Source organism: Accipiter gentilis, chromosome 30 (genome assembly GCF_929443795.1).
Source record: "Accipiter gentilis chromosome 30, bAccGen1.1, whole genome shotgun sequence".
Lineage (NCBI taxonomy): Eukaryota > Metazoa > Chordata > Aves > Accipitriformes > Accipitridae > Astur > Astur gentilis.
The window spans coordinates 5,358,924-5,378,179 of record NC_064909.1 but is presented as its reverse complement, the minus strand read 5'-3'; the positions used below and the strand labels follow the sequence as shown (position 1 = coordinate 5,378,179).

Here is a 19,256-nt window from a genome sequence, read left to right as displayed (position 1 = left end):
CCTCCTGGCTCATCTGCCTCACTGGTGAATTGCATGCAAGGGGTGAATAGCTCTAGGAGGAAAACTGTAGAAGTTCAGCTATCTATGCCTTTCCTAATATTTGGCAACTAGAGGATAACAGAGCTGCCAGCATATATAGAGAAGAATGAACAAACTAGTGTGCCAGGCACGAAGTTGATTAACTCACCTAGGCTTGCTGCAAATGCCTGTAGAGGCAACAACAGCAAAACACAGGACACCGAGCATTGCAGTCACTATCTTGGAGAGCCGTGTTGAATTTTGCTCTTCAGTCCTGTGACTCCTGCAAAGAGGGAGCAATCACAGCACTTAGATGTATTAGCATGGTCATAGCAGAGATGAAGCAGCCATCCTATCTCCCGCCAGTCACCGATGACACCTGCAGAGAAACACGTGTTGGGACACCATAGTGGAGCTTCTTTCCCACATAATGGAACCTTCCCACATGGTGGGACTTCTTTCCTCATACCTCAAACCTTGATTCTCTTAACTGCCCTTTTTGATGCCAGCAATTCCTTTTCTTCCTCATACATCCAACATCCCTGGTTTATCCAGTCATCCCCAGGGAGCTCTGTGGGATTCAAGATTGCCAGATTATGGAAAATTTTGTGAGATGAGAGTATGTGGTGATGGGTGAGAAAGTGGAAAAGCTAATTTCTGTGATGTGGCTTGTTACTTTTACCATTCTCAAAGCCATGTGTCAAGCATTAAGTCAAATAACAGATAACAGGACATTGTTCTTTAATCTTCACAGTGAAGTACCTGTATTTTTCAGCTGTCTCCACTGGACTGTGTTCTTACATTGACAAATACCTTACTCCTTCAATGGCACTGAAACCAGTAAGGATATTTTGTAGCATGAGATATTCTCCCACCAAATAAATACTCTCCATGAGAAAGAGTGGTGGACTGGACATATTTAGCGCAGTGAGGCAATCGGCAGAATTGGGGACAGCATGGGGGAGTGAAGGTGGCGCAATCAGCTATGTCAGTGAAAATAACTGAATGAGTCAGCTGTTATGTGTCAGAAGTGGTAATGGCGATAATGACCACACCTTGTGGCCATGCGGCTCCCCTTTTGCCAAAAATTGTTTTCTATTGGGTGACCTCTTCTTTAGGGTAGTCAGGATATTTCTGCTGCTGTAATGCTTTCGCACAAAGGTCCTTTGTGCCAAATAACATCATATTTTTGCTGGAGGGTGTTCATTGTTATTGTTTCTTCAATGCATCTCTAATTAATTTTGCCAAAGCCACCCACCTTCTGCCATCTGTCAGGTGGCAAGAAGAAAGATTGTGGCTCCAGACAGCTAGATACTTTGAAGGATGGAAGAACATGTGGTGGGGTGAGAAGGATATGGAGACAAATTCAGATCATCACCTCACAATAGCTTCTTTTATATGATAGCTTACAAATCATAATGGACTATTATATATATAGTATATAAACTAGGGAGTTAACCCACAGATTAAAAAATTGCAGCTATGTTGTGAAGCAAGAGACAGTAAAGCCCTTTTTGGTTTAATATATCAATGACAACAATAATACAGTTATCGTAGTGATTATTTTTAACCAGTAAGCTGAGTCCTTCTAGACAATGCCCATAGTTTATACTTCCCATAAGAACAAACATGTATTATCTTTTACCTTAACTGTTTCCACATTGCCATATGCTTCCAGTTATTTATCTTAATTGTGGAAAAAAAACCACAAATACTCAACATGTAAAGAAATGGCTTGACCTTCCTTCCATAGGCCACATCCTATATTCTTTGCATGCTCCAAAGCTACCTTGCACTCTGATTAACTTGACTAGGGGTTGTGTTTGTGTATATACTCCCACAAAATGTATATATAATCTGGCCTCACACAGCTCCACAGCACTGAACTGAAATCCCACTAGAACTTCAGCTATGCTATTAATCATGTACTGAATGCGGATTGCAAGAAAATGTTTAAGAGTCCATAGAAACTTTTCTTAAAAGTATGCAATCCCTAAATATTCAGGCTTACATTATGGTCCTTTAGTTAGGATTTATTAGACTGTTTCATATTTGCCTTTCTGTTTGTTTTGTAAAAGTGTACTTGTCTAGCACACATTTTTATGCCAGCCTTGCTTTGCATTTTTACAGTCTGCTAATTAGACCATTTTAACTAATTTGTTTGCATTTTGTATGAGCAAGTTGGGCTTTTGGATTGACTAATGTAATTGCAGCCAGTTTCTGCCAAATACAAATTACTCTTTCTAGTGTGAGCTAGAGAGAAAAGTAAATATTTAATAGCCATCAATACCCTTGCAGCATTTTAGAGTGTGCTTTTTTCCTATGGAAAGTTTAAATAATTTCTTCAGTGCTTGATTGCACTTTAATGTTAAGAAATTATTTTTTAATCTTTTTTGAAATAATAATGAATTAGACATTTTAGCGTCTCCATAAGGGTTTTATTTCTGTGCGCTTTGCAGTTTTAAATTCCAAGCTTTAAGATCTGGTACTTTCATGTTTGAAGTTTACTTGTGTAGCTTTTTATGTATTGAATCCTGCCTCCTGAAACCATTTTCCTGGAATGTACTTGGGTTTTAATGTTTCTGAGTGGGTGAAGTCAAGTCTTATAGCTATGTTAAATTGTGGGACTATTGCTTGCTTTCTGGTTTTTTTATTCTTTTTCAGAGAGGCATAAGAGAAGGCAGGAACTGGTTACCAAACCTCAGCATTATTGGTATCTGCCTTATGTTCTTCATCTCTGCAGAAGTGGACATAAAGGCATAGGTGCACCAGAGACTTAAGCAGGTTAAAGCTCCTCAATTTTCAAGCTTAATATTCGCAGGGTACTCGCTACAGTGCAGATCAAGAAGTCCACCTGCTTGCCAGGGCAGGGCAGCTCTCTTCCTTCCCCTCCCTCCCACCGTGACCTACGCAGAGGACAGGGCTACATCTGCCTCACCCAAGGGGCTGTGTCCGAAGCGTCACACACAGACCACGCTGATCAGATCAGGGCCAACATAAAAGTGCTGAAAGATGTTGTTTTCTAACAGAATTTGGTGACGGTGCTTTTCACCCCAGTGTACCCACCTGCACGGTGTCAGTGCATTTTCCCTGGGGTGTGAGTGTTTTGGGCTCTAGTTTCTTTTCCCACATGGAACTTTCAAACGCATGGGTCCCATAAGTGTTTTAACCAATGGCCTAAGGAATGGGGCTGCTGTTGCTCTCTGTCCTGCAGTGAATGTGGGAATAGTCTATGGGAAGCAGAGGGTTTGAGCGGGAATGGTGGGTAATGGTTAGCTGGTGCTGGGGTTGCCTTTGTGCCTTTCTAACCTTACCTTACCTCTCATCAGTCACCTCGTGCAGCTGGTACCGGTCCTAGGATGCTGTGGGAAGGAGAACCTGCCATTGGCCATCTTACTGTTTCATCTGAGGAAGCTAAAACTGTAACAGACCAACAGTGAGATCCAGCACTAAGGAGAGAGAAAACACCTTGTAGCTGGGTCCTTGATATGTCACCATTCGTTTTCTTTCCAGATAAGGTGCAACTTCATGTAATGTCAACCCATCCATAATTATTAATTAAGAGAGTGAATACATAATCACTGCCAAGTGACAACCGAGGCCCATGTCATCATCAGGCTATATAACCAGGTTCTGAATTCCATAACCACAACTACCAAATTCCTTCTCTGTCCCATTCCTGTTACACCAAATGTCTCACGAAGCGTGAAACAACAGGTTTATCGCTATCCCTCACTATCTTCGCAATCCTCCCATCATGAACTAAGCTATCTTTGCAATCGTCCCATCATGAACTAAGAACAGGTGCATTGCAAAAAGTAATAATCTTTTTTTTGCTTCTGGTATTTGCCTCGCCTAGATGAATGGGCAGGTGAATTGATCAGTGAACTAACCATGCTGTTCTGAGAAAGTTACTGTTAACAAGCAGTCTTACCTGCCCTGCTGGATAAGTTTAAGTGTGGCATTTTTTTAGTAAACCCAACATTGCCATTCTCAGATATCTGCAAGTCTCACAAGTATAAGTAGCAAATTTGAGCCTAACTCAGTAGTAAGATTTGTTTACTTGGATTAAAACCTAATTTTTTAATTTAACACTACATTTAATACTGAAATTTAATACTGAAAAGCTGTAATTATCTAAAAAAAAAAAAAACTAATAAAAGTAGATTTAATACTAAACTTCTGGTGTATATTTTCCATTATGCATGTGGTCACTCCTTGGGAACAGTGCTCTGTGGTCCTAATTTATACTGAATTTCTTGAATAAATACTTTTTGGTCCTAGATAAAAAGAAAAGTAACTGCCTGTGTATCCTCATATTTGTTATTTTGGTACCAGTATGTTGGAAATGAAGACAAGTTATCAAATGGATTTGAGTATGTACCCAGTACTTTTCTGAATGTGCCTGTCTGAATACATACTGAAAAGCTGGTGTGATTTTGGTACCCCTGAGAGGAGGTAAAAGGATGGAGGCTGTGAAGATACTGGTACCATCACACAAGAGGTCTGTCTAAAATACCTGCACAGCTCTAGAAATAAGAAGGAAGTTAGGTTATTTTTTCACTTCTGACCATTCCACAATTTATCCATGCCTATATTCTCTTGCTGCTAATAGGATTACTCGCACAGGAAAACAATAGCTCTTTAGCCTTAAGCAGTTGGCCTCCACACTGATATACAAGTGAGCATGTCAGCTGGTGCTGACTGTGATGCAGAGAACAAATTAACTAAGAACTGGACTGGCTCTGTTTTAAGTCATAGATAACTGAAGTCTGGTTTAATCATTTCAGTCACAGGAAAGTATTTTCTAAATGTGTTATGTCAAAACATCCCAAAAAGTGACATGTAATCCAAGGCACATGTTTTATTCTTGATTACATTTGCAAATTCAATCTCAGTCCTTTCAAGGCATTTTGAATTTAAAGTAATATTGTTAAACGTTTGTGTTCTTGATACTTAACTAAAGCAGTGCCACAGGAATATTCAATAAAGGACTTCAGCACAATGATTCATTTATTCACTGAATAACCTGTCTTAACAACTGACAATTTTTATAGATCTGACCCTTCTCCAGAGATTTAGTCATTCTCCAAAATGTAACAGCAGGAGATGAGGATACGTGAAAAAAATTGATAGCACTTTCCAAATTTTTCAATAAATAAATATCCAACGTAAAATACAGATGCTTTTTACCAGCTACATCACAAGACCTTTCAGTGTCTGCTGTCTGCTTATGAATTCTCCATTTCTTTAAAAGCCTATGCGAATCAATGTCTTCACAATGTCAGGTCCTGGCAAAACTATGCAGGGAAACTAATCCCAGACATTTAGTTTTCTAAAGCTACAATGCTGTTTCTCACACTGACTCAGCCTGAGTGCTTCTGCTGTGCAAGGTTGTGTCAGTAATTTTCGGAATTTCACATTTCAATGCAAAATTATTTGTTTGAAATCCTGGCTATTTCTAAGCCCAGTATTTCTGTGCCTAAAGAGTATCTTGAGTGTAAGGAATGGTGCATGAGTGGCTCTCAGTGTTGCTGTAACATTCCAGCTTGAAAATTCTTGATCCGAATGATGAACATAGAGCATGGTATAGCAGTTAGTTCTTAAGCATGTACATCCTCTCATAAATTTTTGTTCTGCCCATGACATTTTCCCACTAAGGATAGACGTACTTAGAAGACAAATTTCCATGTGAATGGCAAGGCATTTTGCAGTCATTGTGTGAAGTAAAAGGGGAAATGCCTATCATCAATTTTAGACTATTTTATTTATACAAAGCAGTAGATGGTTTTAATGTTTAATTAAATTCTTTCAAGTATGAGAGCAGTGAAATGTTGTCCAAGAGAAATTGTTCATTCATTTTATGTCATTTGCACCTGTAGTTTAGACTTAGTAGACCAAAGTAAAGATACGTAGTGGGCAGGTATGTAAGGACAAAGTGCAGGCAAAGCAGTGATGTGAATAGTGTGAAAGAAAGAAGAGCTGAAGGAGAAAAAATAATGGTCTGATTAGGTATTGGTGGAAAATTTTCTACTCACCTGTGCTGGAAATTCATATTAAAATACCTGGTCCTCATAGAGCTCTACATTAATACAGGACTTCTGCAAAGTTTAGTCTCTTGATCAATGCCTAGGTTTGCACCTCCAAGAATTTAGATCTACATCTGGCCATCACCTAAGTCTTGCACTTTGATGCAAAGCATTGCTTGCGTTGCTGCTAACTATAAAAATTTGTTTACAAAGAAAGATGAACATCACTTAAAAAGGTGATAAAGACATAATGAACAGGAGCCAAACTTTTGAATTGTTAACCCATTCTATAATGTATGTGAGGCATACTTAAAAAAACAGGAATGTCATTTATGTTTGCAAGTGGCTTCAGATTAATGAGGGCAGATATGCAAAGTACTGTTTAAAGGTCAGTGAAAAGTGTAAAGGTTAAACCCTGCTACTTTTTTTTTTTTCAGTTTGGACTCCTTTTCTACTCTCAGCTGCAGTACTGTGAATATAATATTCACAAGTGCTTGGTCTTAGTTGAATTGATGTGGATTTACAGCCCAAGGACTACCAGCTCTGTCTCTATACTGTTGCTTTCCCGCTTGGTTGAAAGAACAGGTTTTGTTCAGCTGCCACTTTCCCCTGAAAATAAAAAAAAGATCCACATAAATTTGCCCATGGAGGAGTTTTCAGAGCAGAGAAGTTACACAAAGTACTCTGAATACACTGTAGAGGTTGAAAATAAATATATTGTGAAAAGTGAATTTCCATATTATGTAAGCTTATTTGATGTTCATTATCTCGTAGCAAGAATGATATTCTTCCATCAGCAGTTCTACAGCATTTTTAAATATGGTGCAAGTGTTGGGTTATATTTCACAAGGGTTTGTTAACAGTAAAATCATTGTATCCCTATTTCTATAATAACTTAGCAAGATCACACCACTGAAAAGAAAAATGTCTTATCTCAAATGAGATTTCCAACTAAGATAATCTGAGGAAATATATAACAACTCTTGACTGGAGTCAATGACTCTTGAGTGACTTTATGTTTTCTGTTCTGCTTGTTTTTCTAGTATTAGCAGTAACAAAACCATACTATTTAACAAAAGCTTTAAAAAATGTCAGCCAATAAAGAAGAGTATTCACATTTGCATCTTTTCTTCCTGGTGAAATCTTTTAAGTCTGCCTCGTGGACACCACTCTTATTCGTGTTCCCTGAGGACAGAAAATCTTCCAAGGGGGGGGAAGGGTTCAGGGTCACTCCTGATACAAATTGCAAATACAACGCACTTGAACTCTGGGGCACTACCTTCACCTCCTCTCTGCCAGCCACACTACCCACCAAAAGCTCATCCACAATTGTTCTGTCCTGACCAGGTCCCTGAGTGGTAACTACTGGAGAAAGTTGCTTAGAGAAAATGTACAGAGTTTAGTGATAAATATATAGAAAGATTACAAACCACATTCTGCAAATTCCCTTCAGGCATCTTCCCAGAACATTATCCAGAGGGGTAGCTGAGTAAACAGCAGCAAGGAGCCTCGCAAGATCCCTTAACTCCCTCTTGGTCTCGCAGGCTCTTTGCAATTGCCTGTTCTGTTCCCATGTCCTCCCGATGGTTCTTCCTCAGCTCCTTTCTTTTCATATCTGACCTCTGTGACACTCTTCAAGTGACCCTCAGCATCTCCACTGCTCACCAAAGCTTCTGCTCCCATTCATAGCACGTGTGTCGTGGTTTAACCCCAGCCGACAACTAAGTGTCACACAGCTGCTCGCTCACTCCCCCCCGATGGGATGGGGGAGAAAATCAGAAGGGTAAAAGTGAGAAAACTCGTGGGCTGAGATAAAGACAGTTGAATAGGTAAAGCAAAAGCCACGCATGCAAGCAAAGCAAAACAAGGAATCCATTCACCACTTCCCATGGGCAGGCAGGTGTTCAGCCATCTCCAGAAAGCCGGGCTCCATCCCGCCTAACGGTGACTTGGGAAGACAAACACCATCACTCTGAACGTCCCCCCTTCTTTCTTCTTCCCCCAGCTTTACATGCTGAGCATGACATCATATGGTCTGGAATATCCCTGTGGTCAGTTGGGGTCAGCTGTCCCGGCTGTGTCCCCTCCCAACTCCTTGTGCCCCCCCAGCCTCCTCGCTGGTGGGGTGAGAAGCAGAAAAGGCCTCTTGACTCTGTGTAAACCCTGCTCAGCAGTAACGAAAACATCTCTGTATTATCAACACTGTTTCCAGCACAAATCCAAAACATAGCCCCATACTAGCTACTATGAAGAAAATTAACTCTATCCCAGCCAAAACCAGCACACCACACTATCCTGCTGCTTTCCCATATCTGTGCAATGCCAGTCCACGGGCAGGTCTCACCTCACAGTTCCCTGTCTGGTTTTCAAACCACGTAGCACCACAGAGAGGTTTTTTATAAATTTTTTTTTTTTTTACCTTTTTTTTTTTTTTTTCCTTTTGAAACTCTCTGAAGGAACTAGACAAGCTTTAAGTCATAATCTCATGCAGAAGGAAGGACGAAGTGTTGCATAGGGGCAAAAATGAGAAATGGCAGCCTTTTTATAATACATCCAAATATTCCTGAAAAAATACTACATAGTTCTGAAAATTACAACTGGTCCTACAACCTACCTGACAACTCATGGCTTGAAAAGATGCAAGACTTTTCCTCCCCTTGATCAGATATCTGAAAAAGCACTTCCAGCAAGAAGAGTTGCCCATGTGACCTTGTGGGGATTTTTTTCCTTTTCAACCTATGTAAACATTCATATATAGAAATTCAATTGCTTGGATATGGCTAGAAAATGGATGCAGAAGAATGAGAACTTGGGCAATGTATATTCATTTCAAAAGTCAAGGAAATATTGATGGAAAACACTTCTGCATCTTCCACTAGAATTACTGAATAGATTTGATTAAATATATAAACTTCACTTTGCTATTCAAGTTCACCAAGCATGTTTGGAATAACAATTATTTTATTACCATACTGACATGATCTAGTCAAACAAAATTAAATGTGTTTTGGGCTAATGTAAAGCCTTATTTATGTATCTTTGCTTTTTTAAAATAATGGAGAGACAGAGATTTCTGCAGAAGCAAAATTATATTCCCACAAAAACTGTAAATTAAAATCATTAACCTCACCTTGCCATAAGCATCTTTTTCCTCAGGGGCATGGACCAGCTGTCCTCAAAGAGAAATTTTAGTTTCAGAAAGCTCTTGGGAAAAATATACAAAATACAGTGTTACACTATTTATAAAATACAACAAGTTGTCTCTAATCTGTTCCTACTAATCAGTGTAAGACCAGAAGAAAAAAAAAAAATGCTCTTAGAATAAAAATTCTCAACAAGTCTTAGGGACATAGGGAAGCTTCTGAAGGGAGAAGTTTAATTTTAAGTAAGGTATCACACTGTAACCATGACATTGGCTTAACAACCTGTACAGGCTCAGATGCATCAATTTATGCCAGATTTTCTGAATTGTGAAACATGAGTGATATTTCTTACCTTGCTCAGAGCAGCCGGCACACTTTAGTTTCAACAACACTTGATTTTCCTTGTCCCCTTGCCTGCTCTGGAACACAAGAATCTGCCTTTTTAGCATTTTACTGTGACATCTTTGTTACCTGTTACCTCAAAGTTTCTGATGGTGCCATATATGTGGATGATGGCTCATAAGCAGTACGGTTCAAAACTGCTGAACTTGTGCACCCACGCGTTAATCTATGAGCAAGAATAATCTATTTAATGAAAAGATGGCCGCAGGAAAGCATAGCCTGTCTGTAAGCTTGGGATGTGAGAGGTAGCATGAACTGTGGTTGGCACTAGGAAGACCTAAAACTGCCGCTGACCCATTGTGTGATTCTGAGGAAGCCATTTCACCTTTCTATTGTGCTTTTCTTCTCAGCCTCCGTCTTTGCAACCCGCCAGCCCTTCACAGCAAGATCTGTCTCTTACGATATGTGTCTCACAGTGGAAGCTCAGCTGGGGCTTCCAAATTAGAGCTGATTGGGAATTTTTCAACGAAATTAATTTTCATCAGAAAGTGCAGCTCGTTTTCAGTGCAGTTCCGCAGTGCTGTTGTGGGGATGCTCACCCAATATGTGAGGATGCAAATTCAGATAATGACTCTGAAGAATACGTTGTTATAGGAAGTAGATCATCTCTAGCAGGAGCTGTAGAGTGCACCTTGCCCTAGGATAACTATCAGGCTGTGGGTGAATTGGCAGTCATCTGTAGTTAGAGAGACAGCAGGTCAGGAATTTGAACCTGAGTATGCTAGGGGAGGTCACATGCTGTACATCTCTTTTGTTGTTGTTTTTGTTTGTTTGTTTGTTTGTTTGTATAAAACCAAACCTTTTAAAAGCACTTGGGTTTGCTACAGGAAAGAACTGGAGCACCAATGAAATCCTGGGAAGTTTCATGGGTGGATTTACTCGGTCTCACTCAGTTCTGCTCTGAACCCTGCAAACTGGCAACAGTGAGATCAGACATATTTTATCTTGTAAAATACTTATGGTCTAAAGGAGGCAGACAACTGCAGAATAAATCATGACCAAATATTTGAGGAGAGTTAATGATGAAAAGGAAGAGAAGTTATTTTCAAAAATAATTCCAAAGAGAAATAGAAAGGTCTTCTGGTGATTAGTAAAAACAAGTTGTCCCCAGCACAAGGAAGGAGATGGCAGTTGGTAGGTGTGGGAAAGGGATTAATCAGAGCAGTAAACCAAAGGGAATAGTAACAAAGTTCAGTGGAGACAACAGGAAATTAAAGCATGGAATTAGGGGGAAAGTGGCATGGGGCTTTAGTAAGTTTTGGTGTGCCATAATGAGAGAAAGAAAATAACTAGGAATTTCCCAAAGTGATACCATTACAGCTTTTAGAACATTTCCTTAGTGGCTTCTGAATATTCATTCTGGTGGAACAGTCTGAAAAGAGAAACACTTTAGAAAGTGTTTGTTTATATAAAAAAATATTTGTTGTTATGCAGCAGTTCTCCACTATACGCCAGTGTAAATTGGTAATTGTGTAGCATACTGCAGCAATACCAAAATGGCAGTGCTGAGGGGAATTTGTATTTTATCCCCTTTCCAGCCCCACTTCAGCTTCTCTTACTGTCTGCAGTCTAAAATAGCCTGCATTTCTAACCCAGAGAGCAGCTGAGTCATATTCAATTCACATAGTCACTTTGCAGCTGAGTATGATTGCACTACCTATGTGCATCTCCAAAGAATATGCAAAATATCATTTGCAACTCCATAAACATGTTTCCAGGGGGCATTTTGTGCAAATGTTAAGACTATCAGGAATATCATATCATTTAGGCCAAAGATTTGTACTGGATCACTATTCTCTCTCTAGCCTCTGTCTACCAAACGCCAATTCTGTGCGCACAGCTGTGAACCTAGGGTGAGGGTTCAGACTGGTGTAACTGAAATCAGGACACAGTCTGCTGCCTGGCATCGGTATTGCCACTGTGCTCGCCTTTCAGGAAAATTAAGGCCTCTTTCTCCGGGAGCTAATTTTGCTTAAGCTCACTCCATGAGTTTCCATTCTCTAATTGTTCACTTTAGACTCAGCCAGAACAAATCATTTTTTCAACTTGCAGAATAATATTCCCGGAGAATACATGGAGAAATGAGGCAAAGCCTAGAAGAAATCTCAACAAATATGTTGCATTGACAGTACAGATTACTAACAAAACCACTAGATTAGGCTCCTTCTCGATGAAGACAGTAACTTTTCCAGTGCAGAATGATGACCTGCATTACTTCCTCAGAAACAAAAAAATTATCTCCCTTTAAATGATACGGCTAGTAAAAAACCACTGAACTATGGAGTCTTTTGTGGGCAAAAGGTTTGCCCATGAACCTTCTGCTACATAAACAGAGATTAAAAAGAGAAAAATTTGAGACAAACAAGCACTGACCTGTGAGTGAGAGTTAAGCAAACACGTAGACGAATTCAGAGATGCAGCCCCGTGATGGGGAAATACCCAGGGTAAGAAATATTTACAGAGGAAAGTTCTGTGGATTTTCAGGCAGGGGAATAGTGGTGGTTACCTCCTGCTGAAATATCACAGCCGCAACGAAGTGACAAAGACGACAACTGACATGTCAGAGACACATAAATCTATCCTTATAGGGCTGACAGCTTGGTATGATTGCTCTCCAAAGATAACTTTATAACTTGCTGAAGTGTGATTTAAGGATGCCCTGGAGCAGCACTAACCTGTGTACCTTTCTTGTGGGTAACTTTTTATAAGCTATAGCTTTAGTTAATAGCTTATGCAATTTTTCATTTGACCTACGGGTGTCCCATGTGGGTGGGATTTTCAAAAACGCTCAGGCCCAGATCCACAAAGGGATTTACACAGAGATGATTGCACCTATAATGTGTGTATGGAGCAGAGCAGAGACCTGGCCACAGTTTAGCCTGTAATCTAGTGAGGACACAGGAAGAGGGCTGCAACACCCTTAAATGTTCACCAGGAAATCTACCCATGCTTATGTGTGAAATTGCTCTGGACTGTAGTGATGCCTTAGCTCTGCTCCCACCGAAATAGAGTAAAATTAGGCACCAGCCAAGTACTCTTGAAAAGGCCAGACTGAATCTTTCTTTTCCTACTGTAACTTTGACTCTTTCTAAAATATCTTTTGGAAAGAAGTACTTGAATTTTATTATCAGGTAGACCAGAAGGAAAAATGTGTGCTGTTTTCATTTCAGTGTTTTGTTTTTCAAGTGAACTATTGTATATACATGCAAGAATAAAAAGGATGATAAGAAGGATAAAAATGCAATATCCAGTTTGGTCCCAGTCATGTTAGATGTGCTTAATCTTAAGCAGTTGATAATCTCTGCATGCAAATTGGGCTGTAGATCTTTGAGTGCATCTTCCCTTTTCATGCTGGCAAAGAGCAGGGGTTGTATCGTCATATATGTCAAACACTAGGATAAATTATGTCCTCCATGGGAAACAAGCCACAGGCAGCAGTGTATCTTATAAACAGCCTTTAGGGAAGCTACTTTATTTCCATTTTTTCCCTGTCTTTTCACAAAGCCAAACCATCCCCTGTAGCATTTGGGCACACAGAAGACAGTTGTATTTGAAAGGACATAAACAGTCAAACTAAATAAATAGATGCAAAAAGCTGAAGTCCTTGCAAAGTTATGCTACAAAATGGGTGCTAGACTGGCAACTTCTGCATGAAGGCTCAATACTGATTTGCTTCCTCAGACCCAGAGCGTTTTTGGTGAGCGTCTCTGAAGAAAAGCAGAGTGCAGGTTGCGCTGGTCTCACACCTCTGGAGCAGACAGCTACCTTTCTGAAGGGTGGTGCAGCACCAAGGTATTACAAGCTAAGCTCTCAGAGCCATGTTCTGACCCTGGTCGGCAGCTGAATTTACACTCCTCTTAGTGGGGAGAAAGTGTCTTGAAAGCAGTAGAGGACCCCAAGGCTCTTTAGAGCTCCTCAAATGCTCAAGTGTAGTGGTAGCAGAACATACTCATCTGGCTTTCACTATGACAGGTAGTAAACCCAGTAAACTTAACTCAGGCTAAACTTCTGAGGGCTGCAGAGTCAACTGGAGAAAAGTCTTTGTCCTCTAGGCACAGCGTTATGGGAAAGCCTATGAAGTTGTAGGTCCAAGCACAGAGCCTGCACTGACTTCCAGAGGAGCACCAACTGCAGATAAATAGCAGTGCAAAGGTCTAAAGGCATGATAAGAATTCATCTCAAAAGCATTATAAGTTTATTTTGCTTACACCTACAGGACAGACAAAGTATGGTAATACTACTACTGCTGTTGTAGTAGTATGGTCTAAGGGTAAGATAAGAACTGCAGGAAGAGGAAGTATTTTCTCTTAGACCAACTGTTTTAAGTAGGGTGGGAAAAGCTTGCAGATGCAAGTCATCTTTAGTATACAAAAACCTTCCTCCTGCTATTAGTATCAGCTATTCTAGTAGAAGAGGTTCCTTTTCCCTGTAACTTTGTCTTAGAAACAAAGTGAGATCTGAACGCTGCTCCAATGGGTTATCTATGCCTATGCACTAAATAAGCATCGGAAATGCTTATTGAGAAAGCTGATGAACTCACAACACACTTTTTCCTAAGACTGACATGATTTAAAGGTTAGCCAGAAAAGCGTTTTTTCCCCAGTGGTTGTATTTTGTAGGCACAGTGATTTAAAGTCGCATCCTCGCAGAAAATCATCACAGAGTATCTGAACCCTTAAATCCTATGGGTGAAATGTGGGCCTTGTGGAATTGACATGGTTGTAAGAGTGCACAGGCCTTGTAATAGCACATTTGTAATAAGGTGAAAGTTGGTACAGAGAATGGGAGAAGAGGAAAGCAGATTCTACCCTGAAGCACTTGCACCCTGGCTCTTGATAAGAAGTCAAGTAAGTATTTTATGCTGCATGGCACTTCAAGATTTACAACCTCTTGTACTCACTGATAAAGAAAATACGACTTACGCACAAGTAGCAGAAAAATCACATAAAAATAATTTCAGCTACTTACTACTTCATAGGAAGAACTAAAGTGGTGCTGTTGTCCCTCAGCATCAAATAATTTACACTTTGTCAGATAAAATGCACCATTCACCATTGGCTGCAAAACACATGTTCTTGTTGATTCTAGCATTTCATTCCTTTTGCGCTCTCTAGCTCTTAAATGAGGGAAAATCTGAGGATGCTGCTTTATGATCATAGACAAGGGAAGTAGGTTTCTTTTTAAAGCTCTCTAATTCCAAGGAACGAAGATATTTCTTCTAAGTATTCATTGCAAAGGCAGATAAAACTAAGGAAAAGTGACTCCAAAGTACCATATGCAGTCAGATTTGGGATGAATGTTCTCAAAAACTGTTTTCTCTTACACATACATGTTGTGGGCTTGAACATTATGTCCAAAAAGATGATTGGGGACTACTAAAGAAGGAATAGAAACCTGAAAGCAGGGTAGTCTCCTAGACCCCTGAGTCCAGGGCAGGTACATTGTATTTCTGAGGCTGCCTTAAAGTCTAAGTCAGTCATTCTTACCCTATTTTGGTACCTGATCTACAAGAGGGTAGTTAACACTATTTCCTCTCACCCATCCATTTTCAGTTACTGCTCATTTTAATCACAGATGCCATCAGAGACTCTTTCTTAATGTGTATTATTACTTTGGCCAGCATGGAGAGCTTCTCTTGGCACCCCCAGGTGTAGAAGAAGTATAAATATATTCAGTGCTACAGTGATAAGCAGAGTCTTTAAAATAACATAGATCTCAGCATACATGCATATTCATATATGAATAGTAAGGCACATTCAGCATTAGCCTAAACAGAGGAAATCAGGTAACACAGCACAAGCACAGAAAGCAAGCATAAAATTAGTCTTGATCAAATGGTTTCCACTTCATTTATTTTTGTCCTGCTCTGACTGGTATAACTTATAATTAGTCTCTGCCTGCAGTGGTGTGGTTCCAAAGGATGGTGGATTAAGGAGAAACTCTAGAATTTCTCCGTAACTTGACAAGTTATAACCTGAAAAGCTACACTTAGTCCATTAAAGATTTTTCACAGTGACATTTTAGTACAGCTAGGGAAATATGCCACTTTGCCATTTATCATTTCCAGGGCATGGACAGTGAAAAGGAGGTTGCTGTGAAGAACAAAATAAAATAGATTACACGTATAGAAGTGAGGTGAAGAATACTGATAAATATACACCACTGAATGTCAGCAAATGTCACCGGAGAAGCCATTTGCAGCTACCAGAACAGCCTTGCAAACCAGCAAAAGTAGCAAAACCAGGCAAAACAAGTTGGGTGTACTCACTTCCACATGAATAAGCAATAAACCCCTCTGAAGTTACACCAGAAAGTTGTTAAACTTGATAGAGGAATCTTTTCCAATTTGCTCTGTCACATACTGTATGTATATGGCTACAAAGGACTATGGATCATTTAAAGTGAAAAAGAGAAAGGATTACCGAGAATGCAATAGTTTAAGCATTTTTGTTCAAACACTTGTATTCTACTTTGTATTAAAGGGATGGTGTGAACAAAGGAGTGATTCATCATACTCCTTTTTCTTCCGTAGGGCTGATCTTTTTTTTTTTTTTTGTCTGAACTTTGTTGTCTGAACTATTGCATTACTACCATTTCTCCTTTAAATATATTTGCTGTTCTAGCAACAGGGCTTAGAGTTAAATCAGTTTGGGTTTGGTAGGCAGAAACATTGCAAATGAAAGCTTTTCTGCTGAAAAACTTCTAATGGTAGCTATCTAGCATGCCATCTAATTGTAAGTGGAAGACCTGCAAGATGTCACCTATCTTTCCAGCAGCATCTCATTTGTAGATCTATGGATCAGCTCCATTTTGGTTTATAGACACATTGACCTGGAAAAAGCTCTCCTTGTGAAAGTTACGATACTTGAGAGAAAACATCAAGATTCCTTCAGGCTTATTTTAATCTGGGCTGTCTGTTTGCAGCCTCTTGAACCACAACTCTTCATTGATAATAAACAGAAGTGAAGATCTTTGACTCAGAAAATATCTCCAAGGAAAAGTAGGAGTTCTTAAAATTTCAGAAGCTCTGACTGCTTTTATATTTAATTTTCCATAAGATTCTTCCTTCCGAATTCTAATTTATCTCGGCAAAATCAGAGACAGCCTGCATCATTTTGATTTCATGAGACTGTTATCCCCAGACACCACACTCATGCAAATTTCAGATCAGTTTTTCTTTCATTAGTGAAAAGCAGCAACATGGATCACATACGGCAACTGCTTTATCCAAATATTTCATACATTCTAAGATATGCTGACTGTAGAACTGTTGCAGTCAAAATTCTCACCATATGTTCATGTGGAATCTATAAACAACCAGCCTTACAATGGCATTCTAAAGCCTGGCAGTTTAAATCTTTGAAGAGAACAAATTTCTTGTACTTACAGATCCTGTAGATGGAGTAAGGGTGAACCTTCCTCTCTTGGGCAGGATGTTTATACAGTGAATTTTCTTTCTATGAGTCTTCACTCCATTCTTGCAAAATCAAAATCAAAAGTGATCCTTATTAGTCAAACTGAACCCTTTATTAAATTAAATGCAAAGCCTGTTCTAGAAATGAACAATGAAATTCAGAAACCAAAGATTAAACTGATGTGTTGAACTTTCCTGAACCGCTCCCCACCCCCCTCCCCCCAATTCTTTGAAAACAGAAGTAATCTTTGAAGCAAAACAGGTGTTTGACAGCATCCGTCATCCAGAAGCTCTGTAGCAGTTGTGCTGCTTCTTTGGTCTTGTTTTGAATTTCTCTGTCAATTTGAATTGACACAACAGAGTCTCAAGGAGCAATGCTCAAAAGCTGAGAAGGCAAGGACCATGTCGGATGCAACAAAAGGGAAAAGATCTATCAGTCTGTTACCTCATCACAAATATCAGCATCCCCAAAATCTTCTCCTTTTACATAAAAGTGTGCAGTTCAGTGAAAAACACGAGAAATCTTATTTACCTTTTAAATGTGAAATTTAACGTATGTTACATACTAATATGCTTAACGTTTTTTAGAAAAGCTGAGATGTATTACATATGCACACACTTGTCTTCAAAAGAGACAAAAATACAGTTTCTTGAAGGGTATTTGAAACGTAGAAATGCTTGGCCAAGAGGTTTTAGAGGAGTTCTTGAACAAACAGGCGGCATGTGAATAAATACGCTGATCTTGCGACAAGCACTGAAAAGAAACTTCTGGTCAGCAGTCTGCCTAACCTAATGAATGGTTTAGTCCTTCCTTCCTCCATCCTAAGCATGAAAGCTGCTATCCACACCCCGGACTTGATCTAAACTACTGGATGCCATAGGGAAGAGCCTACTGACTGACGCTGGATCAGGCCCAGCAGCCTCAAGGTTTGACCCTGTAGGCCAGCACCAGCCGAAACCCAACCTATGCTTCCCCATAACCAAAAGTCCCTCAAATGCAGCCGTTAAGGTATGTGCAAAACATCAGAAACTCTTAATCAGCCAGATCTTGTCTTTCAGAAAACACGGAGATTTTCCCTGAATAAAGCAGTACAGGGTTTGGTTTGGTACAGCCAGTAATAACGAAGAATCATGGTTTCTGTTGTCAGGGGGGTTTGATACATTTGTTTTTCTAAGTAAAAAGAACATAAAGTTCTAAGTGGGGTGCGGGTCATTTTTTGTCCTTTTTTATTTTAATGGCTAAACATTGTAATGCTAGCTAAATAGAAATTCTTGTCTGTTAATAGGTTCCTTTAGTTTGTAATAAATAGAAATGCTAATGACTAAAATTTGGTATTTGGTATGCATTAGCTTTTGTAAGTCTTTTCTTTACAGGCTTCATTGACATTCAATATGGCAAGCTTCCTTTGAAACATATTTATAAAATAACTACAGTATAATTAAGCCAACAAAGCCATCTTTTAAGTAAGCTTAATAGCTCAGTTTTTCACTCTGTAAATTTTTTATTTTAAGGAGGAAAAATAGTTATGCTTCAATTCTACTGTATATTTCATTTTGCATCTAATATTTTCTTTCCATTTGCAATCTGTGCATATCTAATTCTTGACAACTGTGATTATTAATAAGTGCACATGAAAAACATGCTTCGTAGACTCTTCCACAAGAATATTTTTGTTAATGAGTACTGAGACATATCTTGGCAAAGACAATATATGTAATATATATATGTGTGTATATACATATTTTAATAGCTAATGGTGGTGTAGTTAATACACAAAAAGGGATTAATAGATATGGCAGGTAATAATCAAAGTAGATGTTTAATAAATTTAACTAAAAATATTTTAATGATATAAAAGCAACAGGTAAATAAAAGCAATTACGTTTCATTTTGCTTTCAGCTCGTGAGTATTTTTTGTAAGCTTTAATAGAGGGGAGAGCTTGTGCAGAAGGCTAATGGTAGAGTCAGTGTTAGCATTATTCATTAGGGTTTCTAAGTAGTACTTACTCTGAGGTATTTCTCTGGAAGGCTAAAATGTTCTTGGTGAGGGTACTTGGATCCTGATAACCCTAATTCATAATAATATCCCCCTCATTCAGCAAATTAAAGTTTACAGAGTCGACAGCAATTGGAAAATCTTTATACTATTTAGAACCACGATCATGTTTACTAAGGACACGCTAAAAAGTGATAGCTCGCATTATAATAAGTGGAACCTCATAACTGTTTCTTAAACTCTGTCCTCCACA

The 19,256-nt window shown here is 39.2% G+C and overlaps 1 protein-coding gene across 1 annotated transcript in view; it reads right to left on the bottom strand.

Moving 5' to 3' along the window:
* Nucleotides 1–254: 254 nt before the first annotated feature.
* LOC126052559 (uncharacterized) overlaps nucleotides 255–19,256 on the bottom strand; it is a 32,299-nt gene continuing 13,297 nt past the window's right edge. Inside the window, exons 2-5 of the mRNA XM_049833388.1 lie at nucleotides 16,980–17,069; nucleotides 9,178–9,251; nucleotides 8,662–8,783; nucleotides 255–397 (exon numbers count right to left, since the gene is read on the bottom strand). Of these exons, the coding sequence (XP_049689345.1) occupies nucleotides 255–397; nucleotides 8,662–8,783; nucleotides 9,178–9,251; nucleotides 16,980–17,069 (429 nt within the window). The remainder of the gene's footprint in view (nucleotides 398–8,661; nucleotides 8,784–9,177; nucleotides 9,252–16,979; nucleotides 17,070–19,256) is intronic.